Source organism: Athene cunicularia (assembly GCF_003259725.1).
Source record: "Athene cunicularia isolate RWA chromosome 2 unlocalized genomic scaffold, athCun1 chr2_part1, whole genome shotgun sequence".
Taxonomy (NCBI): Eukaryota; Metazoa; Chordata; class Aves; order Strigiformes; family Strigidae; genus Athene; species Athene cunicularia.
Genome location: NW_020799095.1, coordinates 60,889,258 through 60,916,426, shown reverse-complemented (window position 1 = coordinate 60,916,426; position 27,169 = coordinate 60,889,258). Strand labels below are relative to the sequence as shown.

The window sequence follows — 27,169 nt, the reverse complement described above, 5'->3', positions numbered from 1 at the left end:
TGTTGACAAAATGCAAGACAAACATGTTCTATCATAATTTCAGTTTATCTTCTGTTTTTAAATTTAGTTTAAACTGCATTTAACTGAGTTTACATGAATGTAATTAAAATGGAAATGTAGAGTGCTGGACTACAGAATTTGACTCGGTATTTGTTTTCAGAGTGATAAGAATGTATCTGTACTGTAAAACATAAATGAACAGTTTGGTCCAAAGAAAACAGATGAAAATACACTACTGAGTGTGCTTCATCTAGTCTAATTTTAAGCAACTTAAATATTTTCCTTACTTTGTTTCTTCTACTTTGTGAGCCTGTCACACAGTTTAAGTGGTAACAATTTTAAGAAATTGTAACCCCCTATTCTGAACTTCCCTTTGTTCAGTTTTACTCTCTACTGCATAGTCATGTTTCCTTCAGTTCAATCCCTTTCTGATCTGATTTAGATAATAATGTTGGAAATGAAAGTACAAATACCGTCTCTTTCTCCTAGGCTGAAATGGAGCTAGTGAAATGGGGGTTTGATGCAGCATCCATTGAGCAACAAATTGGTGACCACAGGAGAACTCACAATGCCATTGGAGACTATCGCTGGCACCTGGACAAAGTCAAAACAGATCTGGTAATTATTGTCTCCCCTTATAGGTTGATTAGTCTAGATTTATATCATTGGCTTGCTGGTGTTCCACTACAAAAAGGAATGCTGAATATCTCATCTTCTTTTTGGAAAGCACTGGTGTCATGACAGAAGCCACTTTTAACCCTAATATTTATTATTTCATGATTATTTTGTGTTCTACTTCTTTCCCAAGAATTTTAAAATGAAAATTTAGTAGCTCTTCGACATTTTGTTGTTGTGTATCAAGGCTGGCAAATAAATATTGCAACAGATTTTTGAGAAAAATGGTGAGGAGTGATTATTCTCACTTTCTGTCTAGGTATGTTAAAACAAGAATGAGAAAGGATAGGGTGGGCTTGGAGTGATAAGGGAATTTCTGTGAAAAATGCCCAAATTCTGGGCTGTGGATTTTTTTTTTCTTTTTTTTTTTTTTCCCCCCCTCTGAGCCTTCTGTTCCCCTCTGGATTTTGTGATTGAAATTAAGTTGTCATTGAAAGTGCAGTGGTTAATTTCCTCTCCTATCAGCCCAGCAGCTAGGTATAGGAGGGAGGAGGCTTTCTTCATTCCCATTCTTCTTCTCTGTTAATTGCTCACATGGACAGGAGGAGACAGAGTTGAATCTAAAGAAAAGGCACTCTGTTCTGGAGCTCTGTTCTATAGGCCAAGCTGCAGAGTGGGAGGGGTGTTACTTCCTTTTCCCTTCTGCTTGAAATGGGAAAGGAGATAGTCTGGCCCTATGGAATACCAGTTCCAAGGTTGTGCAAGTTCCCAGTCATAGAAATGGGTATAAAAACTGGAGCCTCCTTCTCACATTCTAGTTTATACTACTTCATAATCTCCAAAGCTAGCTCTAGGACTAGCTGGTTCCCCACAGCTGTCTAGAAGTTTGGTACAGAAAGAGATCTAGTTTCAGGAGCTGTTTTGGTATTACAAGGGTTATGTGCAGCTTTGCTTATGTACTAAGTATTCCTGAGAGAAGTAAGTTTGTCCAAGCCTTGGTTTTTATACTTCCTGTCATCCTCCATCAGTGCAGATCTGCTGCTTACCTATGTGTCTTGCAGGCTTTTGCAGGTTACCACCTGTAGTTGTAACATTATGATGCTGGCTCTGTAAAGGAAGTATCAGCAAATAAACAACTTGTAAAAGGCTCACTAAATATTTTCTATCTGTTTCAGCGAGAGAAGGCTGCAGTTCATCAGCTGGAAGAAGAATATGAAGGACTGCTGGTGAGCATGAGATGCGTTCATTTTTGATACCCTCTATGATGAATGCTCTTTTTGCTTTATTAACACCAGTGTGATAGTCAAGGGACACTTAAGGTTTCAACAGAGTGACAGATCCATATTTAAATAATTCTATTCAGCAGTAAACTGACAGTGCTTTGTAGTTTCTATAAAGTTCAGTTTGAGTCATAAATTTGAGATTAATTCATTACGTGGTGTATAATTGACTTACCCTCACAAGGAGGTTTCGAGTTTGCACCTGTTGAAGGGAGTTGGTCACTAAGCAGGTGGGGAGTAGAACTCTGCCTCTTTGATGGGAGTAAATGTAGCGACAAAGTTAGTCTATATATGTGGCTTAAAAAGTGACTTAAAGATGGGATTAGAAGCAAATTCTATTTAGGGGTCTGCATCTTCTACACTTTAGATCTTCATGTAAAATACAGTGAGAACTGTGTGCAAATGGTAGATTGAACCCTTGGGTTTGGAAGCTGTTCCTTTACACATTTCAAGCAACCTGACGTATACTATGATGTGAGCACAGAGAAGGGATCTTTTAGTGAAGTGTCATCTGTTGAAAAGGTGCTGCTACAACATCAAGGATGTACTATGAGCAGCAAATGCAAATAAAAGTGATGTTAAATGGTCATACATTTCTTGTGTTTTCCCCAATGCCTTTTTGATTTTCTCCCTACGTGTCTGCTACATTTGTGTTTGAATTGACTTTTGGAAACTGCTGACTTCAGGTTCCCATTGTTACATAAATTCAGACAGGTTGTCCACTGTCCATTGCCAGCAGGTTTTATAGCTCAGTAAACCCGGGTAGATTACCTGATGTCCATTGCCAACAGGTTTTATAGGTGTGTGATTTTTACTGTTATTTTAGTTTTTTTTTTTAAAAAAAAGTACATGCTTCGCTTTTGACTTCCCCTTCTCCACCTAGCACAGGCATTTCTGTGTTTATGGCTTCTAATTTCTGGAATTCCTTGCAGAAATACTCCTTTGAGAGAATGGATCAGCTCCGTCAATTCCAGAACCTCATCCAAGCCACCAGCAGAGAGATCATGTGGATCAATGACTGTGAGGAAGAGGAGCTTCTGTATGACTGGAGTGACAGGAACACTGACATCTCGAGGAAACAGGAGGCCTTCTCTGTAAGACAGCTCAACCTCCCCATGCTTTCCATGGGCTCTCTTGGGATAGTGAAGGAGGAACAACCTGGCTCAGGGGGACTGATCATAGGACAGGCATTTCCTCACTATTTTAAAGTTCCTGGGAATTTTTATCAACACTTTTGGATTAAGTACTGCATGACAACCTCTTGAGACAAGACTAGACATCTATTGGAAGATTGTGCTCCCATTCAACCAGTTGTCATAGCTTCTTTTGACCTTGGAAGCTGGCCTTATCAGTACAGACTACTGCGGACTAGTAATCACACAGAGCTTATGCACACAGTCATTATGTTGGCGTGCTAAACTAAGGGACTTGAATCAAGCAGTTTAACTCCCTGTTAGGATTTATGTAGGGGTTAGGCGGTGCCTATATTTGGCCCTGATTGTCACCAGGAAGTAGAGATATACCAGAGGGAACTGCTCTCTTCCTCTGATGGTTTGGCCAGCAGCATGTTGAGTGCACGGTCAGAGGTAGTTTGCACTTTGTCTTCTGTGTGTACATAGGGAAATTGAGCATGTGCATTTCTTTAACCAATATTGGTACTGATCACCAAATTTTAAAAGAAAAGTTCACACTATTAAGGAGGTACTTTTTCTTTTTTTTTAGTTCTGTTGTTCAGGATATTGCAAGATGCAGTCATTTTTGCTTCCATCATTCCTAGGAGAGGCAGAACTTTGGGCGCTTTGCTCTGTGAAGCCACAAGCCTAGAGACTAGAACTGGGATGATTATACCTTCTTTGATTCTATGTTTTCATAATTAAATTCAGTTACACTGAATAGAATTGCTATGTAGCATTAGCAGGAATAATTTTACATTATCACCACTATCTGGAAAATATTAAGTAAATCATCCTGTGCAGTGTACATTTGGGGCTTGTTTAATGCCATGTTTTTGTTTAGAAACGCATGAGTGAACTGGAGCTTAAAGAAAAAGAACTCAACAAGCTAAAGCAAGAAAGTGACCAGCTAGTGCTCAACCAGCACCCTGCTTCAGACAAAATTGAGGTGAGTTAAGAGTTTGTGTGATTTTGCTTGCTCCTTTAGTTGCTGTGTGGGAAAAGTTCTCGGTGAAAGTCCACAAATTAAATACTGCATTTGGACCTGAGAAGGGTTTGCCTGCCAAAAAGCGTGTCTATTTTTATCCGGCTGTATGAGCTGCTCTATTAAATGTTACTACCTTCCTCTACAGACCTGGCCACAACAACTGCAGGCTTCTTAAGAGCTATGGAGAGAGCTCTCATTGCTATCATATTTGATGGTAGAGGCATGTTAAAAATAATACGAGACTTAGGGAGTTGTCTGAGTGTATTGAAATTGCTGTATCTCATTTAATTGACTACAGTGCAGCAGAATTTATGGTAGGAATGAATGTCATTGTTCTTCTGCTATCTTAGTAGGACATGTTTTGAAGAAAGCCACACCCTTTGTTGAGGGTTTATATTTAATCCAAGTGCAAATACTTTCTGCAGGTGAAATTCATGGTGCATTTCTACAGCTTAGTCAAGACATTTTTGCTTTCACAGCTTGGTGTACATTTACCTTTCAATTACAAAGGCTGCAACAATTTGAAAAACCTAATTTTATTAGGAAATGCTGTAGTTGCTATAATTTTAAGAGTGCATAAGAACCCTAAATCTGAAAGAAACCAATAGGAAGAAGACTCCTTTCTGCTTTAAAGTGTATTTACTTTGTTAATTGTTATCATGTTGTGTAAAATCACCATTCATATTTCTTCTGTGGTCAGTTTCTGCCTTAAAGGAAAGATCCTTGTAAGCTGTAGCAGTGAAATAAAAGTTGTGTGTAGTTTTCTAAAGACTGAGGACTACTTGAGAAGTTTTAATTTAAAAATAGACATCATAAAAAATGTTCTTTGGAAGAAGGAGAACTTGACAATTTGCAATTGAAATATTTTATTTGCACTACTGTTTGTGCTTTTCACCCCTTTTTGTTCATGCACTTCAGGCTTCATGCTGAGCAAACAAAATTCAAGTCATGAACAAATTTCTCTCTGCATCTCACAAGCAGGTATTGAATTAATTTCAGTTAGGTAGATGCTTAGAAGTTGGGGAACTATTTGCATGAGTTACATTATTGTGTACATGAATTTGTTTTAGCAGATTTTTCATTTGCATTTATGTGGAGCATAAATAGTTTTGCTTGAGTCTAGGTATGGGAGAGAGATCAGTGTGGTGGTTTGAGTTCTGTATATTACTATTTTTGTTAGGCCTACATGGATACATTGCAAACTCAGTGGAGCTGGATTCTTCAGATCACCAAATGCATTGATGTTCATCTGAAAGAGAATGCAGCTTACTTTCAGGTGAGTAGTGATGTGGAGAATTCATATTACTTTTGTTAAGTGTGAATCCCATAACAGATATTTTTTTCTGTACCAAATCTTTCTAAATCCATACAAAATTATGCATAACAGTTTCCATATTGTAAATGCTACCCATCTGCCAGATTTGAACTGGGATTTCTCATGAAAGGAATCCATTAATTTTTAGCAGATGTTAAGAGCTATGTACTATTGAAATCACAACTTTTCTCCTGTAGTTCTTTGAAGAAGCCCAAGCCACAGAGTGCTATCTGAAAAACCTACAAGACTCCATCAGAAAGAAGTTTATCTGTGATAAAAGCATGTCACTGCAATCTTTGCTGGAGCAGATCAAAGAGCTGGAGGTACTGTCAAACCCACCTGAGAGGTTTTGTTCTGCTTTCCTTGAAATCAGTTGCTCTATTCAGACACCAAATGTAAACCCAACTGTACTGCAGTGTTTATATTCAGTACTGTATGAACTTGAAACCATAACTGTATATTATTTCCCATTTCTTAGGAGAGCCTACAGATGGATCAGTGTTATTTTGTGTAATACTGTTTGGGAACTCTGACTTCTTTTTAAATCTGGAATGAGCTCAACAAATTCCCAAGTTTTTGACATGCTATAAATTATAAAAAGGAAAGACTTTAATTTATAGGTGGTAGAAAAGATTTGGCCTCAAAGGATAAGTGCGTTTAATAAATGATTTGTCATGTCACTATATCACTGTAGTGTCTTTGAAAGGACTTAAGTCAGCTTTTTTAGCTAACCATTTGCTCATCATGAATTAGGCACTACAATTCCAAATTGAATATACTGGAAAAACAATGGTCAGTGATATAAAAGGGCAATTGATGAAGTCAGGTTTGAGAGTGTAATTATTACTTTTTGTTTGGTTAGCATTCATGTTATAGTAGATTCTTCCATTTATTCCTGTGTTACTTACACATCACTTTAACCACATTGCAGGTCTGTAGGAAAAACGTGCTTTGCAAGTTTTGCAAACTTTGCAGCTTACCAGAGCTACAAAGATACTTAGTTTGATGTTTCTCTTTTCTTTTTTTAAAACTGCAGTTTTTTATTATAGGCCAATGACTCATCCCATGAAGGCTAAAGGAAGTTTTGCCTACCAAGAGCTCCAGATGTATCCCTGTCTTAATAAAGCAGTGGGAACTAGATGTGCTTTCTTTTTAGAATGAATTTTTAACATACAGTTTATCTTTGCAGAATGAACGAGAGAGAATTCTTGAATACAAGAGGCAAGTGCAGAGTTTGGTGAATAAATCCAAGAAGATTGTGCAGTTGAAGCCACGTAACCCAGACTACCGGAGTAACAAGCCTATTATCCTCAAGGCTCTGTGTGACTACAAACAGGATCTGGTATTGTATCCCTTTTTGGCTGAGCATGAACATCATGTAAACTAGAACATGGCAAATTATTTAGTAAACAAAACTGTTGCGCTGATAGGTGTAACCCTTTGTCTGCTTCTGGTCATCATTTAAATTTCTTTGGCAAAAAAGCTCTGACATTCTTGCAATTATAAGTAAACAAGCTGAGTTCTGGTTGGTTAATAAATCTAGTCAAAATTATTGTTATTATTCCATTAAATACTCATTAATACTCATAGTTCGGATTAGCACAGAAAAGTCTCATGGATAAATTGTTATACAGATGCTTCTCAGCATCTATGCCTTATTTTTGGTGATTGCTCACTTTTCCAGTGTCTCTCTGGGTCCTTAGGTCAACACTTCATCTAACAAAAGCTGAGGAATGTACCGTGAGTCATTGGTATTCCCAGTTGATTGCTGGTTGAGGTATTATGAAATCGATGGTGGTAGTTTTTATTCTTCAGTACTGGAGCTGCTTTGGTTTATTTCTATATTTTTTCTTAACAGTAGGCTTAGATGTGTTTTCTGCTTATGTGCTCTTTCCTCTTGACTGGTCAATTATGCAGTTTTTCAGTTCTGTTGTCTGTAAAACTTGTTTTACCTGATTCACTAGGTTGCACTCCTGTAGTGACCGGTAATTGACCACTTTGATTTGTGTTTACAATATGGGGTTTCTGCTATCTGCTCTGTGTCTGCACTCTTCCGTATCACATTTTATTCCAGAGTCACAGAAGTTCAGCCCACACAGAGTAGCTATTTGTTCTTACTATAACCAAAACTAAACAAATTTAGGCAGTAGTTACCTGAGTGCTTGGCAATTGCTCTTACTTTAAGCAATGATTAAATTCTCCTCTGATGAAGGTAAGCCCAAACAAGTCTGGAGCCCCTGCATGCTCAGATCAGTGCAAAGGCTGTGGCCTTTTACAAGTTATGTCAAAAGTTGTATTTACTGGCTGTAGAGTTGTGATGCAGGTAGAGTCCCATCAGAATAAATGATAGGAGGAGCCTTTCCCTCTTGGATGTGAGTGGGTTGTAACCTGCACCATAGCCACACCCATGGCCACATGGTGTCAGGATTTCTGGCAGTTGGGGCTGGTGGATCTAACTCTGCTGCACTTGCTCCCAGTCCCTGCACAAATACGGATGCAGCACTAAGCATCCTTATGCCTCCAGCTCACTGGCCTACTGCCATGCATGGTTGTATAGCTTGCTGTGGCCATGTGTCCACATTCAGTCTTTGATGTTGTCATGCAAGACCCAAGTCTGATGATCAATCAGACTGGCAACTGCTCAGTGTTCTGTGGCTCCCACTTGGTTTTCTTGGGTTTTCTTCACAGGGAAACCAGATTCAGGGAGAAGGGGTTAATCTGTACTGATCTCTTGCCCCAGTATTAAGCCAAGATGCAGACCCAGACCTGGCAGCTGGGAAGCACTCCCACTTCTGTGATCTAGATGTATCTTCCTTGTCTGTCTCTCTTAGAAACACCATCTTACTTAACTAAAGAAAAAAATGTTGTTCTGCGTTCATTACAGAAAACAGTGCGCAAAGGAGATGAATGTATCCTGAAGGACAATAACGAGCGCAGCAAGTGGCTGGTGACTGGCCCTGGAGGAGTGGATATGCTGGTGCCATCTGTTAGTCTTATCATCCCACCCCCCAATCCATTAGCAGTGGATCTTGCTACCAAGTGAGTTGCTGCCTGGGTTTGGACACTTAACACCAGGAGCAGATAGAATAGTTCACTCAAAATAGCAACCAGTCACAAAATCTGATCTGTGCCTTGATCACAGTGCTCGGTGGGGGATTAAGGACTAAACCCTTAACTTGAGGAAATTCACTTCAGTGAAGCTTGCTGGGATCTAAAAATATTTAAAACTTAACTTTTACAAGGTTTTTTTTTTTCCATCTCTAGTAATGGAATTCATGAATAAATTAATTTCAAAGATTTTCTCAAGTAGAGAACAAGCCTTAACACACTCCACATCTGGTGGATGTTTCTTTGGATGTTTTGTAGCTATGCCACAAGGACAGATGCATTTTGACCATGGAATTTCTTTTCTCATCTCAGAATTGAGCAGTACTATGAAGCAATTTTAGCTTTGTGGAACCAATTGTATATCAACATGAAGAGCCTGGTATCTTGGCATTATTGCATGATTGACATTGAGAAAATCAGAGCAATGACTATTGCCAAGGTAAGACTCCAGCTGGCCTTACCTGTAGACCAGAGACACCCATGACCTGACCCCTGTTGTCCCAAACAGTTCTTGCTCTGTCCTGTGCAGGTGTATGTTCTGCAAAACCATGGGCCTTCCTTTTGCTGGGCTGCACAAACAGTTATACGTAGAAGTTGTCATTTCATGGAGAAACAAAATGCTTTCCCATTCAGACCCAATAAGGATAAACGGGAAGATTAGCTAAGGGGATTTATTACGTACTTGCTGTACTTGTTCCTGCTATGCAAGGGCATGAATAGACAGAGTAAGATGTAGAATTTCAAACTGTTCTTAAGTTATGAAATTATTATAACAAGCTCAAAGGGCACTTTTAGCACTGTACTTTTAGATGCAGCCTAGGTAGGTTTTACTCTAAAATGCGATCTTTCATTTTTTGTATAGGTGTATTAGTTTGTTCCTTAATGATTAACTAGTCATAAACCTTCCCCAATTGCTTCTTTTTTTCAAAATACTCTTCTTCCTCATTTCAGCTGAAAACAATGCGTAAGGAAGATTACCAAAAAATAATAACTGACCTGGAGATCCATTATCAAGAATTCCTCAGGAACAGCCAAGGCTCAGAGATGTTTGGCGATGAAGACAAACGAAAGATCCAGACTCAGTTCACTGATGCTCAGAAGCACTACCAAACCTTGATCATACAACTGCCCAATCAATCACGGCAGCCACAAACAGGTTTGTTTGTCCTGTTTTTTGTAGAGAGCTGACTTCTTGGGTTTCTTTGTTGGGAAGTGGTGGGGTCGTGGTGCATTCTTTTTATGTGAAAATGTTCTCATAAACGTATGCATGGAAACATGTTCAAGAATTGTACTGCTGTCTCCCAACATAACAAAACAGACCATGTGCAGGGAAGAGTATGTTTTGTTCTTCCTTCCTTTGATGTGAATGGTAATAGTCCTCTGAAGTTCATGCAACTTGCTGCAAAAATGAGAGGAATTTAGTCCATCTGATATGTTTTCAGTTATTGGGAAGCAAAATCTCACTGCTACATTTGAGGAAGCAAGTTCATCTTTTTGTGATGGAATGATTTCATTTCCTTGAAACAGCTGCATAAGGGCCTAGATCTTCTCTCTGTTCTCAGTGCTACAGATCCATTCAATGCTTAGGTCGCTTGGGCACTGCATTGGCTTTCTGTATGTAGGTGCTCAGTTCTCTGGCAGTTGACATTTACTCAATTCATTTTACAGTGGTCCCAACTGAGAGCTGTCCTGTGGGTTCCTCAAACACCATTATTGTTAATGAGAGAAACCGAGAACACGAGAAGCAGGAGGCCTGGCTGCTGATGGAGCTTCAGAAACTTCGGCGTCAGATTGAAGCTTCTGAGATTCAGATGGTTCAAAGAGCTCCTCTTGGAGTGGATCAAGGGGCTGTGCATGACTTTTCAGTCAGAATAAAGGATTTAGAGGTAACTGTGGATGTTTTTCTTCTAACATCTCAAGCTCAATATGGCTCTGTGCTGCAGAGCATACTTCGGTATTTCCTACGCAGAAAATTCTCTGTCAGAAGCCACCCAAGATGGTTTAGATTGGAATTTAGTTCCTAAGTAGAAAAAGTTGGCTCTTGGATTTTAGAAGTCAAATTCTGTTAGGCAAAGAATACAGAAAGCCTGATGTCGGTTGGACATTAGCTTATGTTAAGACTCATCCAGGTTAAAGCACTATTAGAAGCCTTCTGCACAGGCCCCACTTTACCACCTACCTCTGAAGTGCTGTCTGTGAGATGCAGAGTGGATACATGAGGCTTACAGACTCACTCCTTGTCCCAGTACTTAAGATTTGAAGGAGACTGGAGAGGGAAGATTACTAAGACAAGTGGACAGGTTCAGCATATGAGAAATTCCCCTGAGGCCATGAGGTTGCAAAGGTCTTAAGAGCAGAAGGACCTTGGCACATCTACTGAGTGCATAAGGAGCTGGCAGTAAAGCCCTCTATTTCCAATAGAGCTGAGTTTCAGACTGGACAAGGTGACCAGAGGTATTAACCTGCTGTGGACTGTGCAAAAAAGAAACCACCCAATGTTACCTCAAAGAAAGCAAGCTCAGGCACTGCTTCAGTCCTCAGTCACGGTGGTTGGATAACAGCAGGCTATTTGGATAAGGAGACCAATTTCATATGTGCTGTAGAATGATCATTCAGTCACCAAAAATGTGTAAATCGGGCATTCTCTTTTCTTAGGGTGTGCAGAATGACTCTCAAATAATGGCTGAAACCCTCAATAAGCATAAGGACTTGCTGCCTAACTTCAGAGGCTGTGAAAAGTATGTGTACTTGCAGTCAGAGATAAATGCCCTATTTCAAAAACTGGAAAATATTAATGGTGTTTCTGCTGGCTACTTAGACAGGTAAGAAAACTGAGGTTATAGCAATAAATCATTTGCTTTCTTTCATAATTCTTAGTCCAGAAATCCAGAAACCTGCCTTTTGTTACCAGTAGTGTAAAATTACACCTTCTTTCCTACAAATGCTGTACTTGTGGGTAGAAGCAGACACTTATGCGAATTTCTTCTCTTTTCTTGAAGACTTTTTTTTTAAAAAAAGGGAGAATCAGTGAAATTTCTTCTTTGTTGTCTATTCTCTTTAACTAATGGTCTGCAATTAATTAAAATATCACCTTTCCTGCCCCAGATCATAACAATTTGTCTTGTATTATTTATTTCAGCTTGAATGCATTGAGATGTCTGCTCCAGGTTATTCTACAAACAGAAGATGTGATCAGAGTTTTCGAAGTCAGACTGTCTGAAGAGGAGACTGTTCCTTTGGATCTTGATAAAGTGGAGGCTTATCGGGCTTGTCTGAAGGTGAGAGACCAAGACCCAAGGACATGATAAGGCAAAATTTGTAGCTGCCTGTACTGGTCTATTGAGCTGGGTGAAACCCTTCCGAAACCACAGGAGATAGAAATGCTGATCTTATGTCATATTTTGTGACATAGACATACAATGCTTTTGCAAATTATTGGAAGGAATCTATGGGTTACTACTTCTTCCATCCCCTGATTGTTGCTGCCTTTACAAAAAAGCCAGCAGCATGGAAGGTCTCCATAATTCATTTCTGTACAAAAAATTATCTATGTTCATTTGTATAACTTATGAAGCTAGATTTGAAGGCAATACCTCCTTTCTTGCGAAAAGACTTGTTAATTGCCCTTATTGTCATCTAGATTTAACAAGTAAATTTGAGTATTATTCTGTGTCCCAGTTTTGCCACAGTTTTTTGCCATTTCAAATCTTACAGTGACAGCTATCTATCCCGTACAAGGGGAGAAGGCAAAGAATAACTGCTTTTTTGAGCACAAAGTTGGGTTGCAGAACCAGTCTTTATCTGGCATTGATCTAGTCCTTTTGTGCACTGAATACCTTTGGAGAATAAGGACTTTCATTCTTTCCTGTTCCCAGGTGTAGTAGGGAAAAGGGTGTAGGTGGCACAAATGGGGCACAGCCAGGTTACCTTTTTATTATGTTAAATGAGAGCTGCAGTTCATCTGCCTGAGTTGTTCTTAGCTGGTGTAAATTAGAGCTACACAAAAAAAATAAAAAGCTTGAGCGTATCAAAGGATGCAGTCATCCCTGTGACTGGGGGATGCAAGGCAGACTAGTGTCTGCACTGTATATGCCATTTGGTGATACCCCACAGTATGCAAGTGTGTGCATACAAGCAAGTGTGTGTGTAAAGAAATACCTCCATGGAAGATGATTAAAAAAATGAAAACAGGAAAAAAAAAAATCCGTGCAGACTTTCTGATAGCATTTAAAAACTGGATATGTCAGTCCTGAGGCTTGATTCCACAGCTGTTGCAAATGTAGGAATCTTTTGTACTTCAGTGAAATTTTCTTGTCAATTGTTTTAGGAACAAGCAAGACAGGCTCTTCCCTTTTTCTTTTTTTTTTTCTCTTTTTTTTTTTTTTGTTAACTGCTCTACATAGTTCTGAGAAACTGAAATGTTAGTTACAGAATATGACAGCAGAGGGCTTTGGTTTAGCAAATGCTTTGAGTGAGCCTACCTTTAAACACATTCTTAAATCAAACTGTTTACCAGAGTAGGTGTTTCACTTGTAATATATTAAGTCCAGCTGACATTGGTGTACATACTTTACTGAATTAGAAACAAAATCTTTAGATCTCAACACATTGTACATGCTATTGATAGTTACATTTGAGTATCTTCTCAAGAATAAAACATATGACAGCATTTTGGTTTTTCTTCAGAAAATGAAAGGAGACCTAAACATGAAGAAATCACTCCTGAATGCCCTGGAAAATGAGCTGCAGAAAACACTCCAGATTCACGCACAGTCTTGCCAGTCATATACCCTGTATGACATGGACATTGGAAAGTTCTGTGACAAAGTTACCCAGCTAATAGACCGTTGGCAGAGAGTTGATAAGCAGATAGATAACAGGTTTGCTCATATTTCCTAACAGCTTCTTCCTTATTGCTATTGCTACTAAGATAATCTTAACAGTGAGTCTAAAAGAACCAATATGCATTGATCATCACTTCCAGAGGACAAATTAAGTCTTCAGGGCGATAAGACTAGAGCAACTGTGAATAGGTTGAACCTACTTTAAAAGGGATGATGTAAGACCAAGCAGGAAAATGTAGTTAGTCATGTAAATGTCTAACGTATGTGCTAGGGAGTTGTTCTAAGTATTATTTTTTAAAATTTTTGGTAATGTTCTTGGGCTAGGTACTTCCAGTCAGCATTTTCCCCCTCAAACAAAACAACTGTGCTTATTTCTGAATACTCCATACCTGAGGGTTAAAAAATGAATACTAAAATTTTAGTTTAAGAATCCTAACAGTTTTTTTCTAAAGCTTTATTGAACTGAAGGTATATTTTGATTGCTTGTGGACTTTTTCTGGAGTGTGATTTGTTTTGTTTTGGTTTTATTTCAGGCCAAAATCTAGTCCTACTAATAAAAATTGGCTGGTTGCTGGTTGTTTTGGTTAAAATTGAGATCAAGAGTACTGAAGTCAGTAAACTTGATTCTTATCACTGCAAGCTTTTATCCGTCCATCACTTCATTGTCAGGAAGTGACAACCTCTGTGTATTGCAGTTACTCAAAAGTGAGGCACCAGGAACCCACGCTGGGTGACTAGTAACTGTGCTGCTCATTTATTTGAAATTTTTGTTCAGAATCTCCTTTTAGAGTTTCCCATACTTTTACCTAGTTTATTACTGTGTATTATTTCTGAAAATAGAGAGGAGGAGTGCACTTTCCATTGTGACAGTTTTCCCTGTATTTTTTTCTAGATCATGGGATTTAGAAAGGCAAATCAAACAGCTGAAAACTTACCGAGATCTCTACCAGGCTCTGTGCAAATGGATCTGTGATGCCAAGCGCAGGCAGGATTCTATTGAGTCCACAAAGCTGTGTGATTGCAACACTATCATGAGATACCTACATGATCAGAAGGTATGCAGCACCTGGATGAGTTGTCTTCAATTATCGGATTTTAAATTGCTTTGCTATTCAGAAAATACCAGTATCAATGCAGTCTGTAATACAGTGGCCTGTTTTGAATTACAAAGTACGCAAGCTACCAAAAAACACCACATGTGTAGAAAGCAGGAGAGAGGAAATATTATTATCCTCATTACTTTCTGTCAGCACTGCTACAGATTATGAACAAGACCATTTTTGGCTCCTGCATGATCACTGACACTTTTGCACATCAGCTTTGAATTAATTCAAGGGACTGTATGGTGCTGCAACTTATGGGACAAATTATAGCACCAAAATAAAAAGTGAGGAAATACATCTAAGCTAAAGTCAAGGAACTCTCTCCTCAGCTCTGGGGGTTGTTCAGTTGGTACGTGTTTTTTCTGAGAACCACCTTCTCTTGCACAGAGAGCTTGGCATTGTAAAAACTGCACAGCTACAGGTCATTTCAGGTCTCAACCTCTGGGTCTGCAGTGGTCTCATAATGCAGGTGCCTTCTGATGGATTCAGTGTGTACAGGAGGAAATACAGGTAAATCTTGAGGGAGTGCTTCACAGCTCATTTTTTTTCTTGACAGAACTTGCATAGTGAAATCTGTGGGAAGCGAGACAAAGTTGAAGAGCTTCTCAAGCATGCAGATCAGTGCTCAGCTGCAATTAAGGTACTTGGATTTCAGCATTTCTATGGGGTGTGGTTTTTCATGGTTAGGCACATCCCGTTGTCTCCGCTCTGCTGGCAGGTGAAATGTTGGCTCCTTGATCTGTGTGTGCAGAAATTGCTGGGGTGAAGCACTTACGTGTACAAAGTACAACGAAAGCAATTTGTGTACTTGCTGCCTGAAGATGACAGGATGATGCAGGAGATATCAGTGAGAGATTCTCTTCAGGAGAATCAAAGCCTCCTTTTAGCCAGACCAAACTTTCCAGTTCACAGGTTAAAAAAAAAAAAAAAGGAGTAGAGAAGAGATTGGTATTTTAGGAATTAGGTCTGGTTAGGATCTGGTCTGGGAGGCAAGACAAATGCAGATTAGCAGTAGGAATGGTGTGCAATAGCCATGAAAGCCAAAATGATATACAGGGAATGGTTTTGTGGTCTTTGCATTTTTATGTCACCTTTATATCCATGCTATTTCCAGCCCAGTCTTACATTATGTGACAAAGATCTTGCTATGTACATGATGTGGCCTATGTGATATGAAAGAGGAGACAGTTATTTCTGATGAAGTTTTGGTTGATAACAGTACTTAGACCAGTTCCTCCCATGAATCTTTTTCACCTCTCAGTAGCCCTCAACTAACAGAAAAACGTATCTTCCTTTTTTTTTTTCTCCTTTTTCCCTTTGTCATTCTCCTCCATGAATCTCCACAGTTGTACTTGAACTGATGAGCTTCTGTTTATGACAGAGGATCATCTGTACATGGCCAGAGATGTAAACAAGGGAAAATGTAGCTTTTTATTAAAAAAACAAAACCAAAAGAACCCCAAAACTTTATTTGCATTTTGGGAAATTCAGATTCCCAGAGAGTTCCTTGGCAGTTGTTAAACGGGTCTTACCTTTCCCTGTTGTTTTACAGGATTATGAACTGCAGGTTGCTTCCTACAGTTCTGGATTAGAAACACTGCTCAACATACCCATCAAGAAAAGTGTGGTTCAGTCTCCTGCAGTGCTGATTCTACAAGAGGTATCTTTCTTTCCTCCCGACAAATCTTTTGATTACATTTGTTTTTCTGTGTGAGCAATTGTGAGTCATATCCAGCTGTATTCTAATAATTAGCACTGTCATTGGTAATGTGTGCTAAGCATGTAAGCACAAGGAATTAGTGCAGAATAGTCGCTGTACTGTAAAATCATACTTGGGCTCATTTAGACAGTAGATTAGCCCTCAGGAATGTACCTCATTCCTATTCAATGTCCGTTGCATACATATTGTGAGAAAGAAAGATTCATGCACCAGGTGGTTTAGTCACTTTCAACCTGTGAATTAACCACTATTAGAAGTTTAATTTAGATTACTTGTGACTGTCAGACAGGAAGAGCATGATGAACCAGGGGATGAAGTTTTGGGTTTAATATCACATCATCTATGGGGAAAAATAATCTTGAAAAAGAAGGTGTGGGTTTATCAGAAGGGAGAATTTATACATTTGGGGTCCCCAGAAAGTCGTGTGAATTTGTGAGGAGGAGAATTTGCTTTTTACTTTGTCAGGTGATCGGTTTTCTCAAGTGGATTGGAATCCTTTAAATGATCTGAGACACAGTATGTTCATATCTAAGTACAAGCTGCTAACAATTCTCTTTCTTTTCAAGGCTAGCGAGGCTCAGTCTCGCTACATAGAGCTTCTTACAAGATCAGGAGATTATTACAGATTCTTAAGTGAAATGTTGAAGAGCATGGAGGACTTGAAGGTAATCTGACTTTTCTTTACCTTCTATTTTTATCATAGGTTAGTAAGCTATCACTGATCAAAGACTTTCTGCTTAAGTACAGAGCAAATCAGTTCACAAAAATAAATCCTGAGCTCAGTAATGTCCCACAAAGGAGGCATATATGCAGTTTCACACATCTTTTGTCAAAGAGTAGAGTATCTTGCAAAGTTACCTTCGAGGTCGTGTGTGAGGTGGAGAACACTAGACTTCTTGATATACAGGAGGTGCTCATCAAAGCACAGAGAGGTCCTTCTCTGCCCATCGCAGCCTTGGCCTCAGTGAGAGTACAGTTATCTCGGTGCTGAAAACTTGCTGCTAGTGGTTAAGGGGCCACACCTCATTTCAGGCCATATCTAAAGTGTTTCAAATAGAGTAACTCCTGATTTGCTATAGCTCAGTGGAAACTGAGAGGCCCATTTAAGAGGTCATATATATGGAATGTGAGCCACCTGTTTGAAAATCATGGAGGTTCTAAAGAAGGCTATTTAATGCTTTGCTGGTGAACTCTTGGTACATCAGATTTTACTATCTGTATTACATCTCCCACTCCCCTGTCAAGTGCCTTTTCCTCTCTGAAAGTCATTACACTGATTTCTGAATAAGGTTTGACTCCAAGTGAATAAGGATTCCAGAATTTGTCTTGATGATGTTAATAAAAAAGGATTTTTGAACTCTCACTGGAGCAGAGAAGAAAATGCTTTCTAAGTTGTCAGTGTTACAAATGTGTATTGTATTGCATGTGCAGATTTTGAAACGGTTGTCACAAGTGTTTATGTGGGTTTGTTTGTTTTTCTGCTATCATTCTGCAGATGAAAAACACCAAAATTGAACTCCTGGAAGAAGAACTCAGGCTTGCCAGGGATTCAAATTCAGAGACAAGCAACAAACATAAATTCCTGGAGCAAAATCTGCAGAAGTACCAGATGGACATTTCTCAGCTCAAGGCAAAGCTGATGAGTTTGGAGGAGATGAAAAGACAAGCTGAAATGGATGGAAATTCTGCTAAGCAAAACCTGGACAAATGCTATGCCCAAATAAAGGATCTAAATGACAGAATCACCAGGCTGACTTATGAGACTGAAGATGAGAAAAGGAAAAGGAAGTTGCTGGAGGATAGATATGAACAGCAGAAGAATGATTATGACCAGCTGCAGAAAACAAGACAAAACGAGAAAGACAGCCTTGGTTGGCAAAAGTTAGAGTCTGAGAAGGTCATCAAGGAGAAGGAGTACGAGATAGAAAGATTAAGGGTTCTTCTTCAGGACGAAGGCACACGGAAGAGGGAATATGAAAATGAGCTGGCTAAGGTAAGAAACCAGTTTAACGAGGAGATGAGTAATTTAAAGAACAAGTATGAAACAGAAATTAATATTAAGAAGACCACAATCCAGCAGATAGCTGCACAGAAAGATGATGATGCAAAAGGCCTCAGAGCCCAGGTTGACAGACTGACCAGAGAAAACAGAGACCTTAAGGATGAGATTGTGAGGCTGAACGATGCCATTCTGCAAACCACAGATCAACGGAGGAGGGCAGAAGAAGATGCTCTTCAGCACAAGGCTTGCAGTTCTGAGGTGTCACAGCAAAAGCATCAGTTAGAGCTGGAGCTGAAACAGATTATTCAGCTTCGTGGTGAAGACAACTCAAGATACAAGCAGGCGCTTGAGGAGGCTGCCTCAACTATTCAGGATAAAACTAAGGAGCTGGAAAGGCTAAAGGTTCAACTTCAGGAAGAGGCTAAAAGCCGATGGGAACTTGAAAATGAATTGGCTAAGGTAAGGAACAGTTATGATGAGGAAATTATTAGTTTAAAGAACAAATATGAAACTGAGATTAATATTACAAAGACTACAATTCATCAAGTCACCATGCAAAAGGAAGAGGACACAAATAATTACAGAACACAGCTTGATAATGCCATGAGAGAAAATAGGAATTTGTGTGAGGAAATTAGGAGATTGAAGAATACAATAAGTCAGACAACAGATAATCTACGGAAAATAGAAGAGAATGCTCAGCAGCAGAAGGCAGCTGGCTCAGAGCTTTCTCAGAAGAAACAGCAGCTGGAGATTGAGCTAAAGCAAGTTATTCAGAGGCACTCTGATGAAAGCATGCGGTACAAACAGTCGCTTGATGATGCTTCTAAGACCATTAAAGAAAGAAACAAAGAGATTGAAAGGCTGAGAAAGTTGTTGGATGTAGAAACAAGTCAGAGAAAAGAACTAGAGGATGAGAACAGTCAGTTAAAAAGAGTCCAGTTTGACCTGCAGAAAGCAAACACAAGTGCTACTGAGACAATTAACAAGCTGAGGATCCAAGAGCAGGAACTGGCCAGACTGAAAATTGACTATGAAAGAGTTTCACAAGAGAAGAAAGGCAGGGATCAAGAAAGTGCAAAATTCCAGAGCACTGTAAAAGACTTGCAGATCCAGAAACATAAGCTGGAGGAGGAACTTTGCAGGCAGAATAAAAATGTAATGGAGGAGACGTCCAGGAGGAAGAAACTGGAGGAGGAAATAGAAAGCATGAGGAGATCTCTCAGAGAGCAATCAGTTAAAATAACTAATCTCACACAGCAGATAGAGGAAGTGTCTATTGTAAAGAAGAGGAATGAGGATGACCTTAGACACCAAAGAGAAGTATTAGACGGTCATGTGAGAGAGAAGCAGAGATACATGGAGGAGATAAGAAAATACACATCTGATGTTGAGACTTTACGCCGTCAGTTGGTCCAAGAACAGGAACAATTAAAACAGGCTCACCTACGATATGAGCACTTACAGAAAACCTCTGAGGAAAAAAGCAAAAACCTAAATGAGTGCAAAATAGAAATTGAAAGGCTTCAGTCTCTCACTGAGAACCTAACCAAGGAACACTTGTTACTGGAGGAAGAGCTACGAAATGTTAGATTGGAGTATGATGACCTCAGAATGGTCAGAAGTGAAGTTGATGAGAAAAATACTGCCATTGCTGAACTAAAGAATCAGCTTCAGACAAGCAGCAAGCAAACCCTGGAGCTTCAGGGGTTGATTAATGATTTACAGAAAGAAAGGGAAAAATTGAGACAGGAAATTGAAAAATTCCAAAAGCAAGCTCTAGAGGTATTCATATATATTTTGATCCCGGCTTTACTGTCTCTTGGATATGTAATTAATTGCAGTGTCCATTTGAATCAACTTAATTCACACATTGCTGTTTAAGTTCACTGTACTCGTGACTAATATCCCCTTTATGGCCCTTCCCCTTGTTCATTTTTAAACAAAAATTGGCAGGATTTGGCCACTTTCTTAGCCTCTTTCCTTTCTGGGAGCTGTACTGGGGAGCCATAAACTGTCTTACCATCTAGCTGAGCCTTGCCCTCAGCCCTTGCCTCAGGAGAAACCCTGGGTCTGTGCCAGTCTCCACCAAACCATCCTAGGGGAGGCTGAGAGTACATGGAGTGCCACTGCTTTAGCTGTACCCTTCTGGCTGTGTGCTTCCCCAGGCTGTTTTCAGCCAGGATGGGTTAAAGCAGGCCTTTGAGGCTGACCTGAGTTCTGTCACAAACTAATCCAGCTAAAAACCCCAGAACCAACAAGCTGTCAAAGTCCTGCTTAGCTGGGTAAGGTGCTGACTACAAGTGAGGATTAAAGATCATGGTGTCATTTGTACTTAAGGTACTTAAAGCCTACACTTCATTGACTGTTTTGGGGATTTATGTTCCTAAGTCACATGGGGCATTTGCAAATTTTACTATTGGATCTTATTTCTTAAACTTGAGGTGACAGCATAAACAAGTTAAACATTTTTTGTATTTCATTCTTTTGCCTGGTTTCTTGTCCAAAGAGCTACTGTTTAAATAGACAAAGTGAGCACTTGTGAAAATGTTTCTTTGCTTTTTCATATACTTGCCCTTTGTATTTCTTTTCTCATTCCCTTCTCAGCTATTCTTTCCTTTATTTTAAAAATCTTAATACTGATTTTTTAAAAAATATTAACATTTAGGATTATCTAACATCTGTGCATATATATATATATATATATGCATGTATTAGAAATATATAAACTTGTATTCCATTTAATGTGGACTACATACAAATGTGCATGCTTGTAGGTGTTTGGGTATGTGTGTACATACATGAAGACGTTGAGTGGATTGAAACGGAAAGCAACACAGGTTAACTTGTTTGGAGTAACAAACTAATAGGAAAGTGAAAATTGAGTCAAATAGTTCCTTTTTATCCATGTATGACCAGTTCTTAGCTGATACAAATTCATCTTGGTTAGAAGGACTATGCCAGGGTGCATCTGCTGAGCATCAGACTCTTAATGAGTCTTGAATGCTCTATGTATGTGTAGATGTATTGTGAGAAGCCTTAAAAAGTTATAAAGAGCTAACTAAATCGGCAGAAAATCAAGGCTATGGGTAACAGAATGGAGTCTCTGCAGTACTAGAGACACCATCACTGAAGGGACGGTGTACCTTCACTGGTTTATGTGTATCCATGGTCTTGGATGAAGCACTGCTGTGACTAGAACATTTTCCAGTGGTAGCTTGCTGCAGGTTAAATGACAGTCTGAAGAGCATTGTAAGTGGAGAGCGTAACTCTAACCAGCATAAGCTCTAACCATCCTCTTGGTTTATTTTTTCTTTAAATTTGTAGGCATCCAATAGGATTCAAGAATCCAAAAATCAATATACTCACATTATGCAAGAAAGAGAAACCTTGCTGATAAAAATGAGTGCTTTGGAGCAAGACAAAGCCAGGCTGCAGAGATTAGAAGAGGAGCTAAACCGTTTGAAAGTTACCCTGGAATCAGAATCTCGTTTGAAGCAACGCCTGGAAAGTGAGAAGCAACAAATCCTGAATGACCTCAATCAGTGGAAGAGCCAGCACTCCCGGACAGAGGAATCTATAAGGAAGATCCAATGTGAGAGAGAGAAGAGCGAGAGGGAGAAGAACACTCTAAGGAGTGAGATTGAAAGGCTGCAGATGGAGATCAAACGGATTGAAGAGAGATACCGGTGCAGACTGGAAGAGACCGCTGTCAAAAACCAGTCAGAGTTGGAGTCCGAGCGTCTCAGGCTGCAAAGAGAGATTGAGAAACTCAAGCAACGCCCATACGGGTCCCACAGATCTACGCAGACTGAGGAAGACTTTTGTATTGATGCCTCCAAGCTGCTGTTCAGTGGGCTGCGGAAGAAGATTACAGCAATGCAGCTGTACGAGTGTCAACTGATAGACAAACTCACCCTGGATAAACTGCTGAAGGGGCAGAGGTCAGTGGAAGAAGTTGCAGCTGACATTGAACCCTACCTCAAAGGGGCAGGTGCTATTGCAGGGGTGTCTCTTTCACCCAGACAGAAATACTCTTTTGTTGAGGCCAAACGGAATCAGCTGCTTACAGCAGAAAATGCAGTCCTGCTCTTAGAAGCCCAGGCAGCAACAGGAGGCGTGATAGACCCACACCGAAATGAGATGTTAACTGTGGACAGTGCTATCGCCAGAGATCTGATCGACTTTGATGACAGAGAACAAATCTATACAGCAGAAAAGGCTATTACGGGATTTAAGGATCCTTTCTCTGGCAAAACCGTGCCAGTATCTGAAGCTATCAAGAAAAACTTGGTTGACAGAGAAACTGGGATCCGTCTTCTTGAAGCCCAGCTAGCTGTAGGAGGGATTGTTGATCCTGTCAACAGTGTTTTCCTACCCAAAGATATAGCTTTATCTCGTGGGTTGATTGACAAAGACCTGTACAGGATCGTAAACAATTGCCAAGGCACTACAAAGAACTTCATTGATCCCACCACCAAAAAGGCAGTCACTTACATGCAGCTGAAGGAAAAATGTAGGATTGAACCACACACTGGTCTGCTCCTCCTCCCAGTGCAGAAGAGGAGTATGTCATTCCAAGGAATCAGGCAGCCTGTCTCAGCAGATGCACTTCTTGAGGCTGGAATTATTAAAGAATCAACAAGGAATGACTTGGAAAGAGGTGCAATTACAGTGGAGGAAGTGAGTGAGAGAATCATTGATTTCCTTCAGGGCTCTAGCTGTATTGCGGGTATCTACAATGAGGCTACTAAAGAGAAACTTGGCATTTACCAGGCTATGAAAATAGGTTTGGTTAGACCGGGGACAGCCCTTGAACTCCTAGAAGCCCAGGCAGCCACAGGGTTCATAGTGGATCCTGTCAGCAATGTGAGGCTGCCCGTTGAAGAAGCTTACAAAAGAGGCCTTGTTGGAATTGAATTTAAGGAGAAGCTTCTCTCTGCTGAAAGAGCTGTCACTGGGTACAAAGACCCAGAAACTGGAAACATCATTTCGCTGTTTCAAGCAATGAACAAAGAACTCATAGAGAGAGGCCATGGCATTCGTTTGTTGGAGGCCCAGATTGCTACCGGAGGGATCATTGACCCCAAAGAGAGCTACCGCTTGCCAGTAGAGACAGCCTACAAGCGTGGCTACTTCAATGAAGAGCTTAACCAGATCCTTAGTGATCCAAGCGATGACACCAAAGGGTTCTTTGATCCCAACACAGAGGAGAACTTGACATACTTGCAGCTGAAAGAAAGATGCATAAAGGATGAAGCAACAGGGCTCTGCCTTCTACCCCTGAGAGAGAAGAAGAAGGTGGTGCACACCTCACAGAAGAATACCCTTAGGAAGCGCCGGGTTGTCATTGTAGATCCAGAAACAAACCGTGAAATGTCTGTGCAGGAGGCGTACAGCAAAGGCCTCATAGATTATGACACCTATACAGAACTAGCTGAACAGGAGTGTGAGTGGGAAGAAATAACTATTACAGGATCAGATGGTAGCAGTAGAGTAGTCCTTGTCGATAGAAAAACAGGTAGCCAGTACGACATCCAAGATGCTATTGATAAAGGTCTGGTTGAGAGGAAGTTTTTTGACCAGTACCGTTCTGGCAGTTTAAGCCTGACGCAGTTTGCAGACATGATTTCCTGCCGTAACGGCACTGATGAGGTGTTTCGGCATGAGTCAGTGACTCGGTCCCCCACAGTGCTGAGTGTCAGGAGCTCTTCTTCACTGATCAGGAGTGGTTCTTTCTCAGAGACTCCAGAAGAGTGCAGTCCTATTGCAGCCATATTTGACACAGAAAACTTGGAGAAAATCTCCATTTCAGAAGCCATACAGCGGGGCATTGTGGATAGCATCACTGGGCAGCGATTACTTGAAGCTCAGGCCTGCACAGGGGGCATAATATGCCCTACTACAGGCCAGAGGCTTTCGCTTCAGGAAGCTGCCAGTCAAGGCATTATTGATCAGGATATGGCCACACGTCTCAAACCAGCCCAGAAGGCCTTCATAGGGTTTGAAGGCATAAAGGGTGGACGCAAGAGGATGTCAGCAGCTGAAGCAGTGAAGGAAAAATGGTTGCCTTACGAGGCTGGGCAGCGGTTCCTTGAATTCCAGTACCTCACTGGAGGTCTTGTGGACCCAGAAGTGCGTGGAAGAATAAGTACTGAAGAAGCCATTAGGAATGGATTGATTGATGGTCGTGCTGCCCAGAAATTGCAAGACATGAACAGCTATCCCAAAATTCTGACCTGCCCCAAGACCAAACTGAAAATATCCTACAAAGATGCAATGAATCGGTCAATGGTGGAAGACATCACCGGACTTAAACTCTTGGAAGCAGCCTCTGTTTCATCTAAAGGCATATCCAGTCCCTACAATGTCTCCTCAGCACCCGGCTCTCGTTCTGGCTCTCGCTCTGGCTCACGTTCAGGCTCACGCAGTGGGTCTAGAAGGGGAAGTTTTGACGCATCAGCAAGCTCTTCGTATTCTTACTCATACTCAACCTTCAGCAGTGGGTCTATTGGGCGCTAATAACAAGTGTCTGCATTTTAATATTGTTTAGATTATTCTATATCCCCTTCCTAAAAAAAACCCCAACAACAACAAAGTATCCCAAAGAAAAACCCATAAGTCTTCTCTGGGTGTGGTCAACTTCTCTTCTGAAAAAGCTGTAAAATGCTTGAATGCAAATTTTTGGAATATAGATTCAAGAATACAAAGTCGTATTTGTGAATTTTGAGTTTCGGTTCCCATTTCCTTTTAGTATTTGGATTTTAATTGGTATCTATATTTTTAAATACCCTGTCATGTGCTACCTTCTGTCATCTGTAACTGTCAACTTATAAGCTGATAACTGAGGTTTGAAAGTCTTGCAGTAGTTTTTCCACATAGACCTTTTTCAATTTGCCATTATGAAGAAAAAAATATTAACAATATGGACAGAAAATGCCTTTAATATTTGTTTAGAATCTATACTATAAACATGAAAAGCTCTGTCTTCCACATGCTCTACTTCTCTCTATTTGGCTAGCCATTTTCTTAAGTATAACTTGGTGGATGTAAAGGGCTATTATTGGGCTGGGCTTTTGTTTTACTGTTACCCATATATATTTTCGACTGTTTTGCTTGATTTCCATGTAACAACAAAAAAACCCTAACTGCACCATGTGAGCTATTCTGGGCAATAAACTTTTGAAGTTTTAAAGTATTTGTTGTGTACTTACTAAATTTAGCTATGGACATTCTTGGAGGTACAGATTAGAGAAAGAACCATTTTAAAAAGTAGCAAATACTAGCTTTGTCATAAAAATAATGTACAGGCACATCTTTTTCATGATGCTGATCCATCATTTTTATGAATGTGGACCTTCTGATTCTGCATTTTGCAGTAGGAAAATGAAGGTAGCACCAATAATGGGAACTGTGGCCCTAGCAGCAGAAAGCCTGTTTCCGCAGTTGCTTATAGACTTGATGACCAGAAGCACGCTGCTTTGGGTTGTGATCCAGCCCATCGTCTCTGCAGCTACAGGGGACTGAGTCAGATTGTCCCTTGCACATCAGTGTAACTTTAGACAATGTGCAGAACAATGGTACAGTAATGGGGCTTAGCCAGCCAGTATGGTGGCAGAGGATGGTCTTCCAAAACCTGAACGATCATCTCCAGTAATGTTCTCCCACTTCTTCTGCTGGCTCCTGAAAGCCTAGGTTGAGAAAATAGCAAGAGTATGTCAGTGTTTGTATGATGCCTTGTTCTCACTTCTACATAGGCTGTTGTCAGCCTGTTGACTCCTTTGAGCTGAGCTGAGAAACCAGAGCAGGCCTAAATGACTGCAGGGTTAGGGGACACAAAAGTGGTTTGAAGAAATTTCAGCTGCCGTGGATGTTCCTTATCTAGAGCAGAAAATTATTTGTATACGTCAAGACTGTGCTGTCCTCTCCCATTTGCCACACAGTGCACTACCTCTGGATAGGCACCTGTGTTCTTAGCAGTGTGATCACTCACAAGAATTTAGGATAGTATTGGAACTGCTAGTATAGAGCTTTAATGACACAACTATTAGAATTTATTTCAACTACTGGCAAATTATACTTTCTGTAAGTAGCTGAAGGTGTTGCCCGAAGCACATACCTCTCAGCCATGTACCATGTAGGAACTCCATCAGCTTATGAACTTTATCAGTTGCTACAGATGGAAAGAAACTGATAGGCATAAATGCTGGAGCCTGATTTCTGTAGCCTGTTCCTTTTCTGCAGTAAGGAACAGGATGGTTTTTGATACTGCTGTCTCTGACTAAAGTGTAACTTCTAGACTGAAAAGCATTTCCAGTGTTTTCTGAAGATGAGAGCTGTGTATAACATCTCTGCCATATCTAAAGTATCCTTGATTACTGGACTGAGAAATTCAATAGGCTGGTACAAGTTGGTGGTACAGATCTCTATAGAAAGTGGGTGAGAATGTACATCCCATCTCCTAGGAAACTCCACAGCTAGGGAGAAACAGCCCTGTAAAAAAATAAATCACTGTTTCATTTAATCCAAGACTTTCTGCAGTTTTAAATGATTAAGAGGTTCCTGGGCTCTACAGTAAAAGTAAAACTGGTTATTACTGAAGGAAGGTGTGCTACTGGGTGCATGCACCCCTGCAGTTTGCATGGGCTGAGAAATCCTGCACGCTTTTCACAGAAGAATTGCTACAGGACTGGGCTCATGTTTTCATACAAAACATTCCTGTGGCATGTCTGTTAGGTTGTTTACAGCTCGGTCTTTACATATTACCTTTCTTGCTACTCAATAAACCTTTTGTCCTATTGCAGTGGCCTAAATACAAGACTGTCTCCCAGAAATGGGTGATGACACTGCTTTCTCCTTGGCATACACTCCAGCAGCAGATGCTAGTGTGGTGTTAGTGGTGGCCTTATGTAGCCAGAGGTGTTTGGTGCAGGAGACCCAGGTGCCCAGTGCCTGAGTAGCAGCTGAGGCAGAGTAGGCAGCAGGTGGGGCAGGCAACTAATAACATGGGGTGCTAAGGAGA

General features: G+C 40.3%; 1 protein-coding gene across 3 annotated transcripts in view; it reads left to right on the top strand.

Moving 5' to 3' along the window:
• The window catches only part of DSP (desmoplakin), a 39,244-nt gene extending 13,905 nt beyond the window's left edge, over nucleotides 1-25,339 (top strand). The window contains exons 5-24 of one of the 3 annotated variants that reach the window (XM_026842206.1): nucleotides 490-618; nucleotides 1,791-1,841; nucleotides 2,828-2,989; nucleotides 3,912-4,016; nucleotides 5,236-5,331; nucleotides 5,568-5,693; nucleotides 6,560-6,712; nucleotides 8,255-8,409; nucleotides 8,791-8,917; nucleotides 9,430-9,634; nucleotides 10,147-10,364; nucleotides 11,134-11,300; nucleotides 11,618-11,756; nucleotides 13,165-13,358; nucleotides 14,215-14,377; nucleotides 14,982-15,065; nucleotides 15,978-16,085; nucleotides 16,712-16,810; nucleotides 17,641-18,138; nucleotides 21,475-25,339. In XM_026842206.1, the coding sequence (XP_026698007.1) occupies nucleotides 490-618; nucleotides 1,791-1,841; nucleotides 2,828-2,989; nucleotides 3,912-4,016; nucleotides 5,236-5,331; nucleotides 5,568-5,693; nucleotides 6,560-6,712; nucleotides 8,255-8,409; nucleotides 8,791-8,917; nucleotides 9,430-9,634; nucleotides 10,147-10,364; nucleotides 11,134-11,300; nucleotides 11,618-11,756; nucleotides 13,165-13,358; nucleotides 14,215-14,377; nucleotides 14,982-15,065; nucleotides 15,978-16,085; nucleotides 16,712-16,810; nucleotides 17,641-18,138; nucleotides 21,475-24,669 (6,174 nt within the window). In that variant the 3' untranslated portion in view covers nucleotides 24,670-25,339. Of the gene's footprint in view, nucleotides 1-489; nucleotides 619-1,790; nucleotides 1,842-2,827; nucleotides 2,990-3,911; nucleotides 4,017-5,235; nucleotides 5,332-5,567; nucleotides 5,694-6,559; nucleotides 6,713-8,254; nucleotides 8,410-8,790; nucleotides 8,918-9,429; nucleotides 9,635-10,146; nucleotides 10,365-11,133; nucleotides 11,301-11,617; nucleotides 11,757-13,164; nucleotides 13,359-14,214; nucleotides 14,378-14,981; nucleotides 15,066-15,977; nucleotides 16,086-16,711; nucleotides 16,811-17,640; nucleotides 19,933-21,474 lie in introns of all 3 variants that reach the window. The other 2 variants (XM_026842205.1, XM_026842204.1) reach the window with 2 other exon arrangements.
• Nucleotides 25,340-27,169: the final 1,830 nt, after the last annotated feature.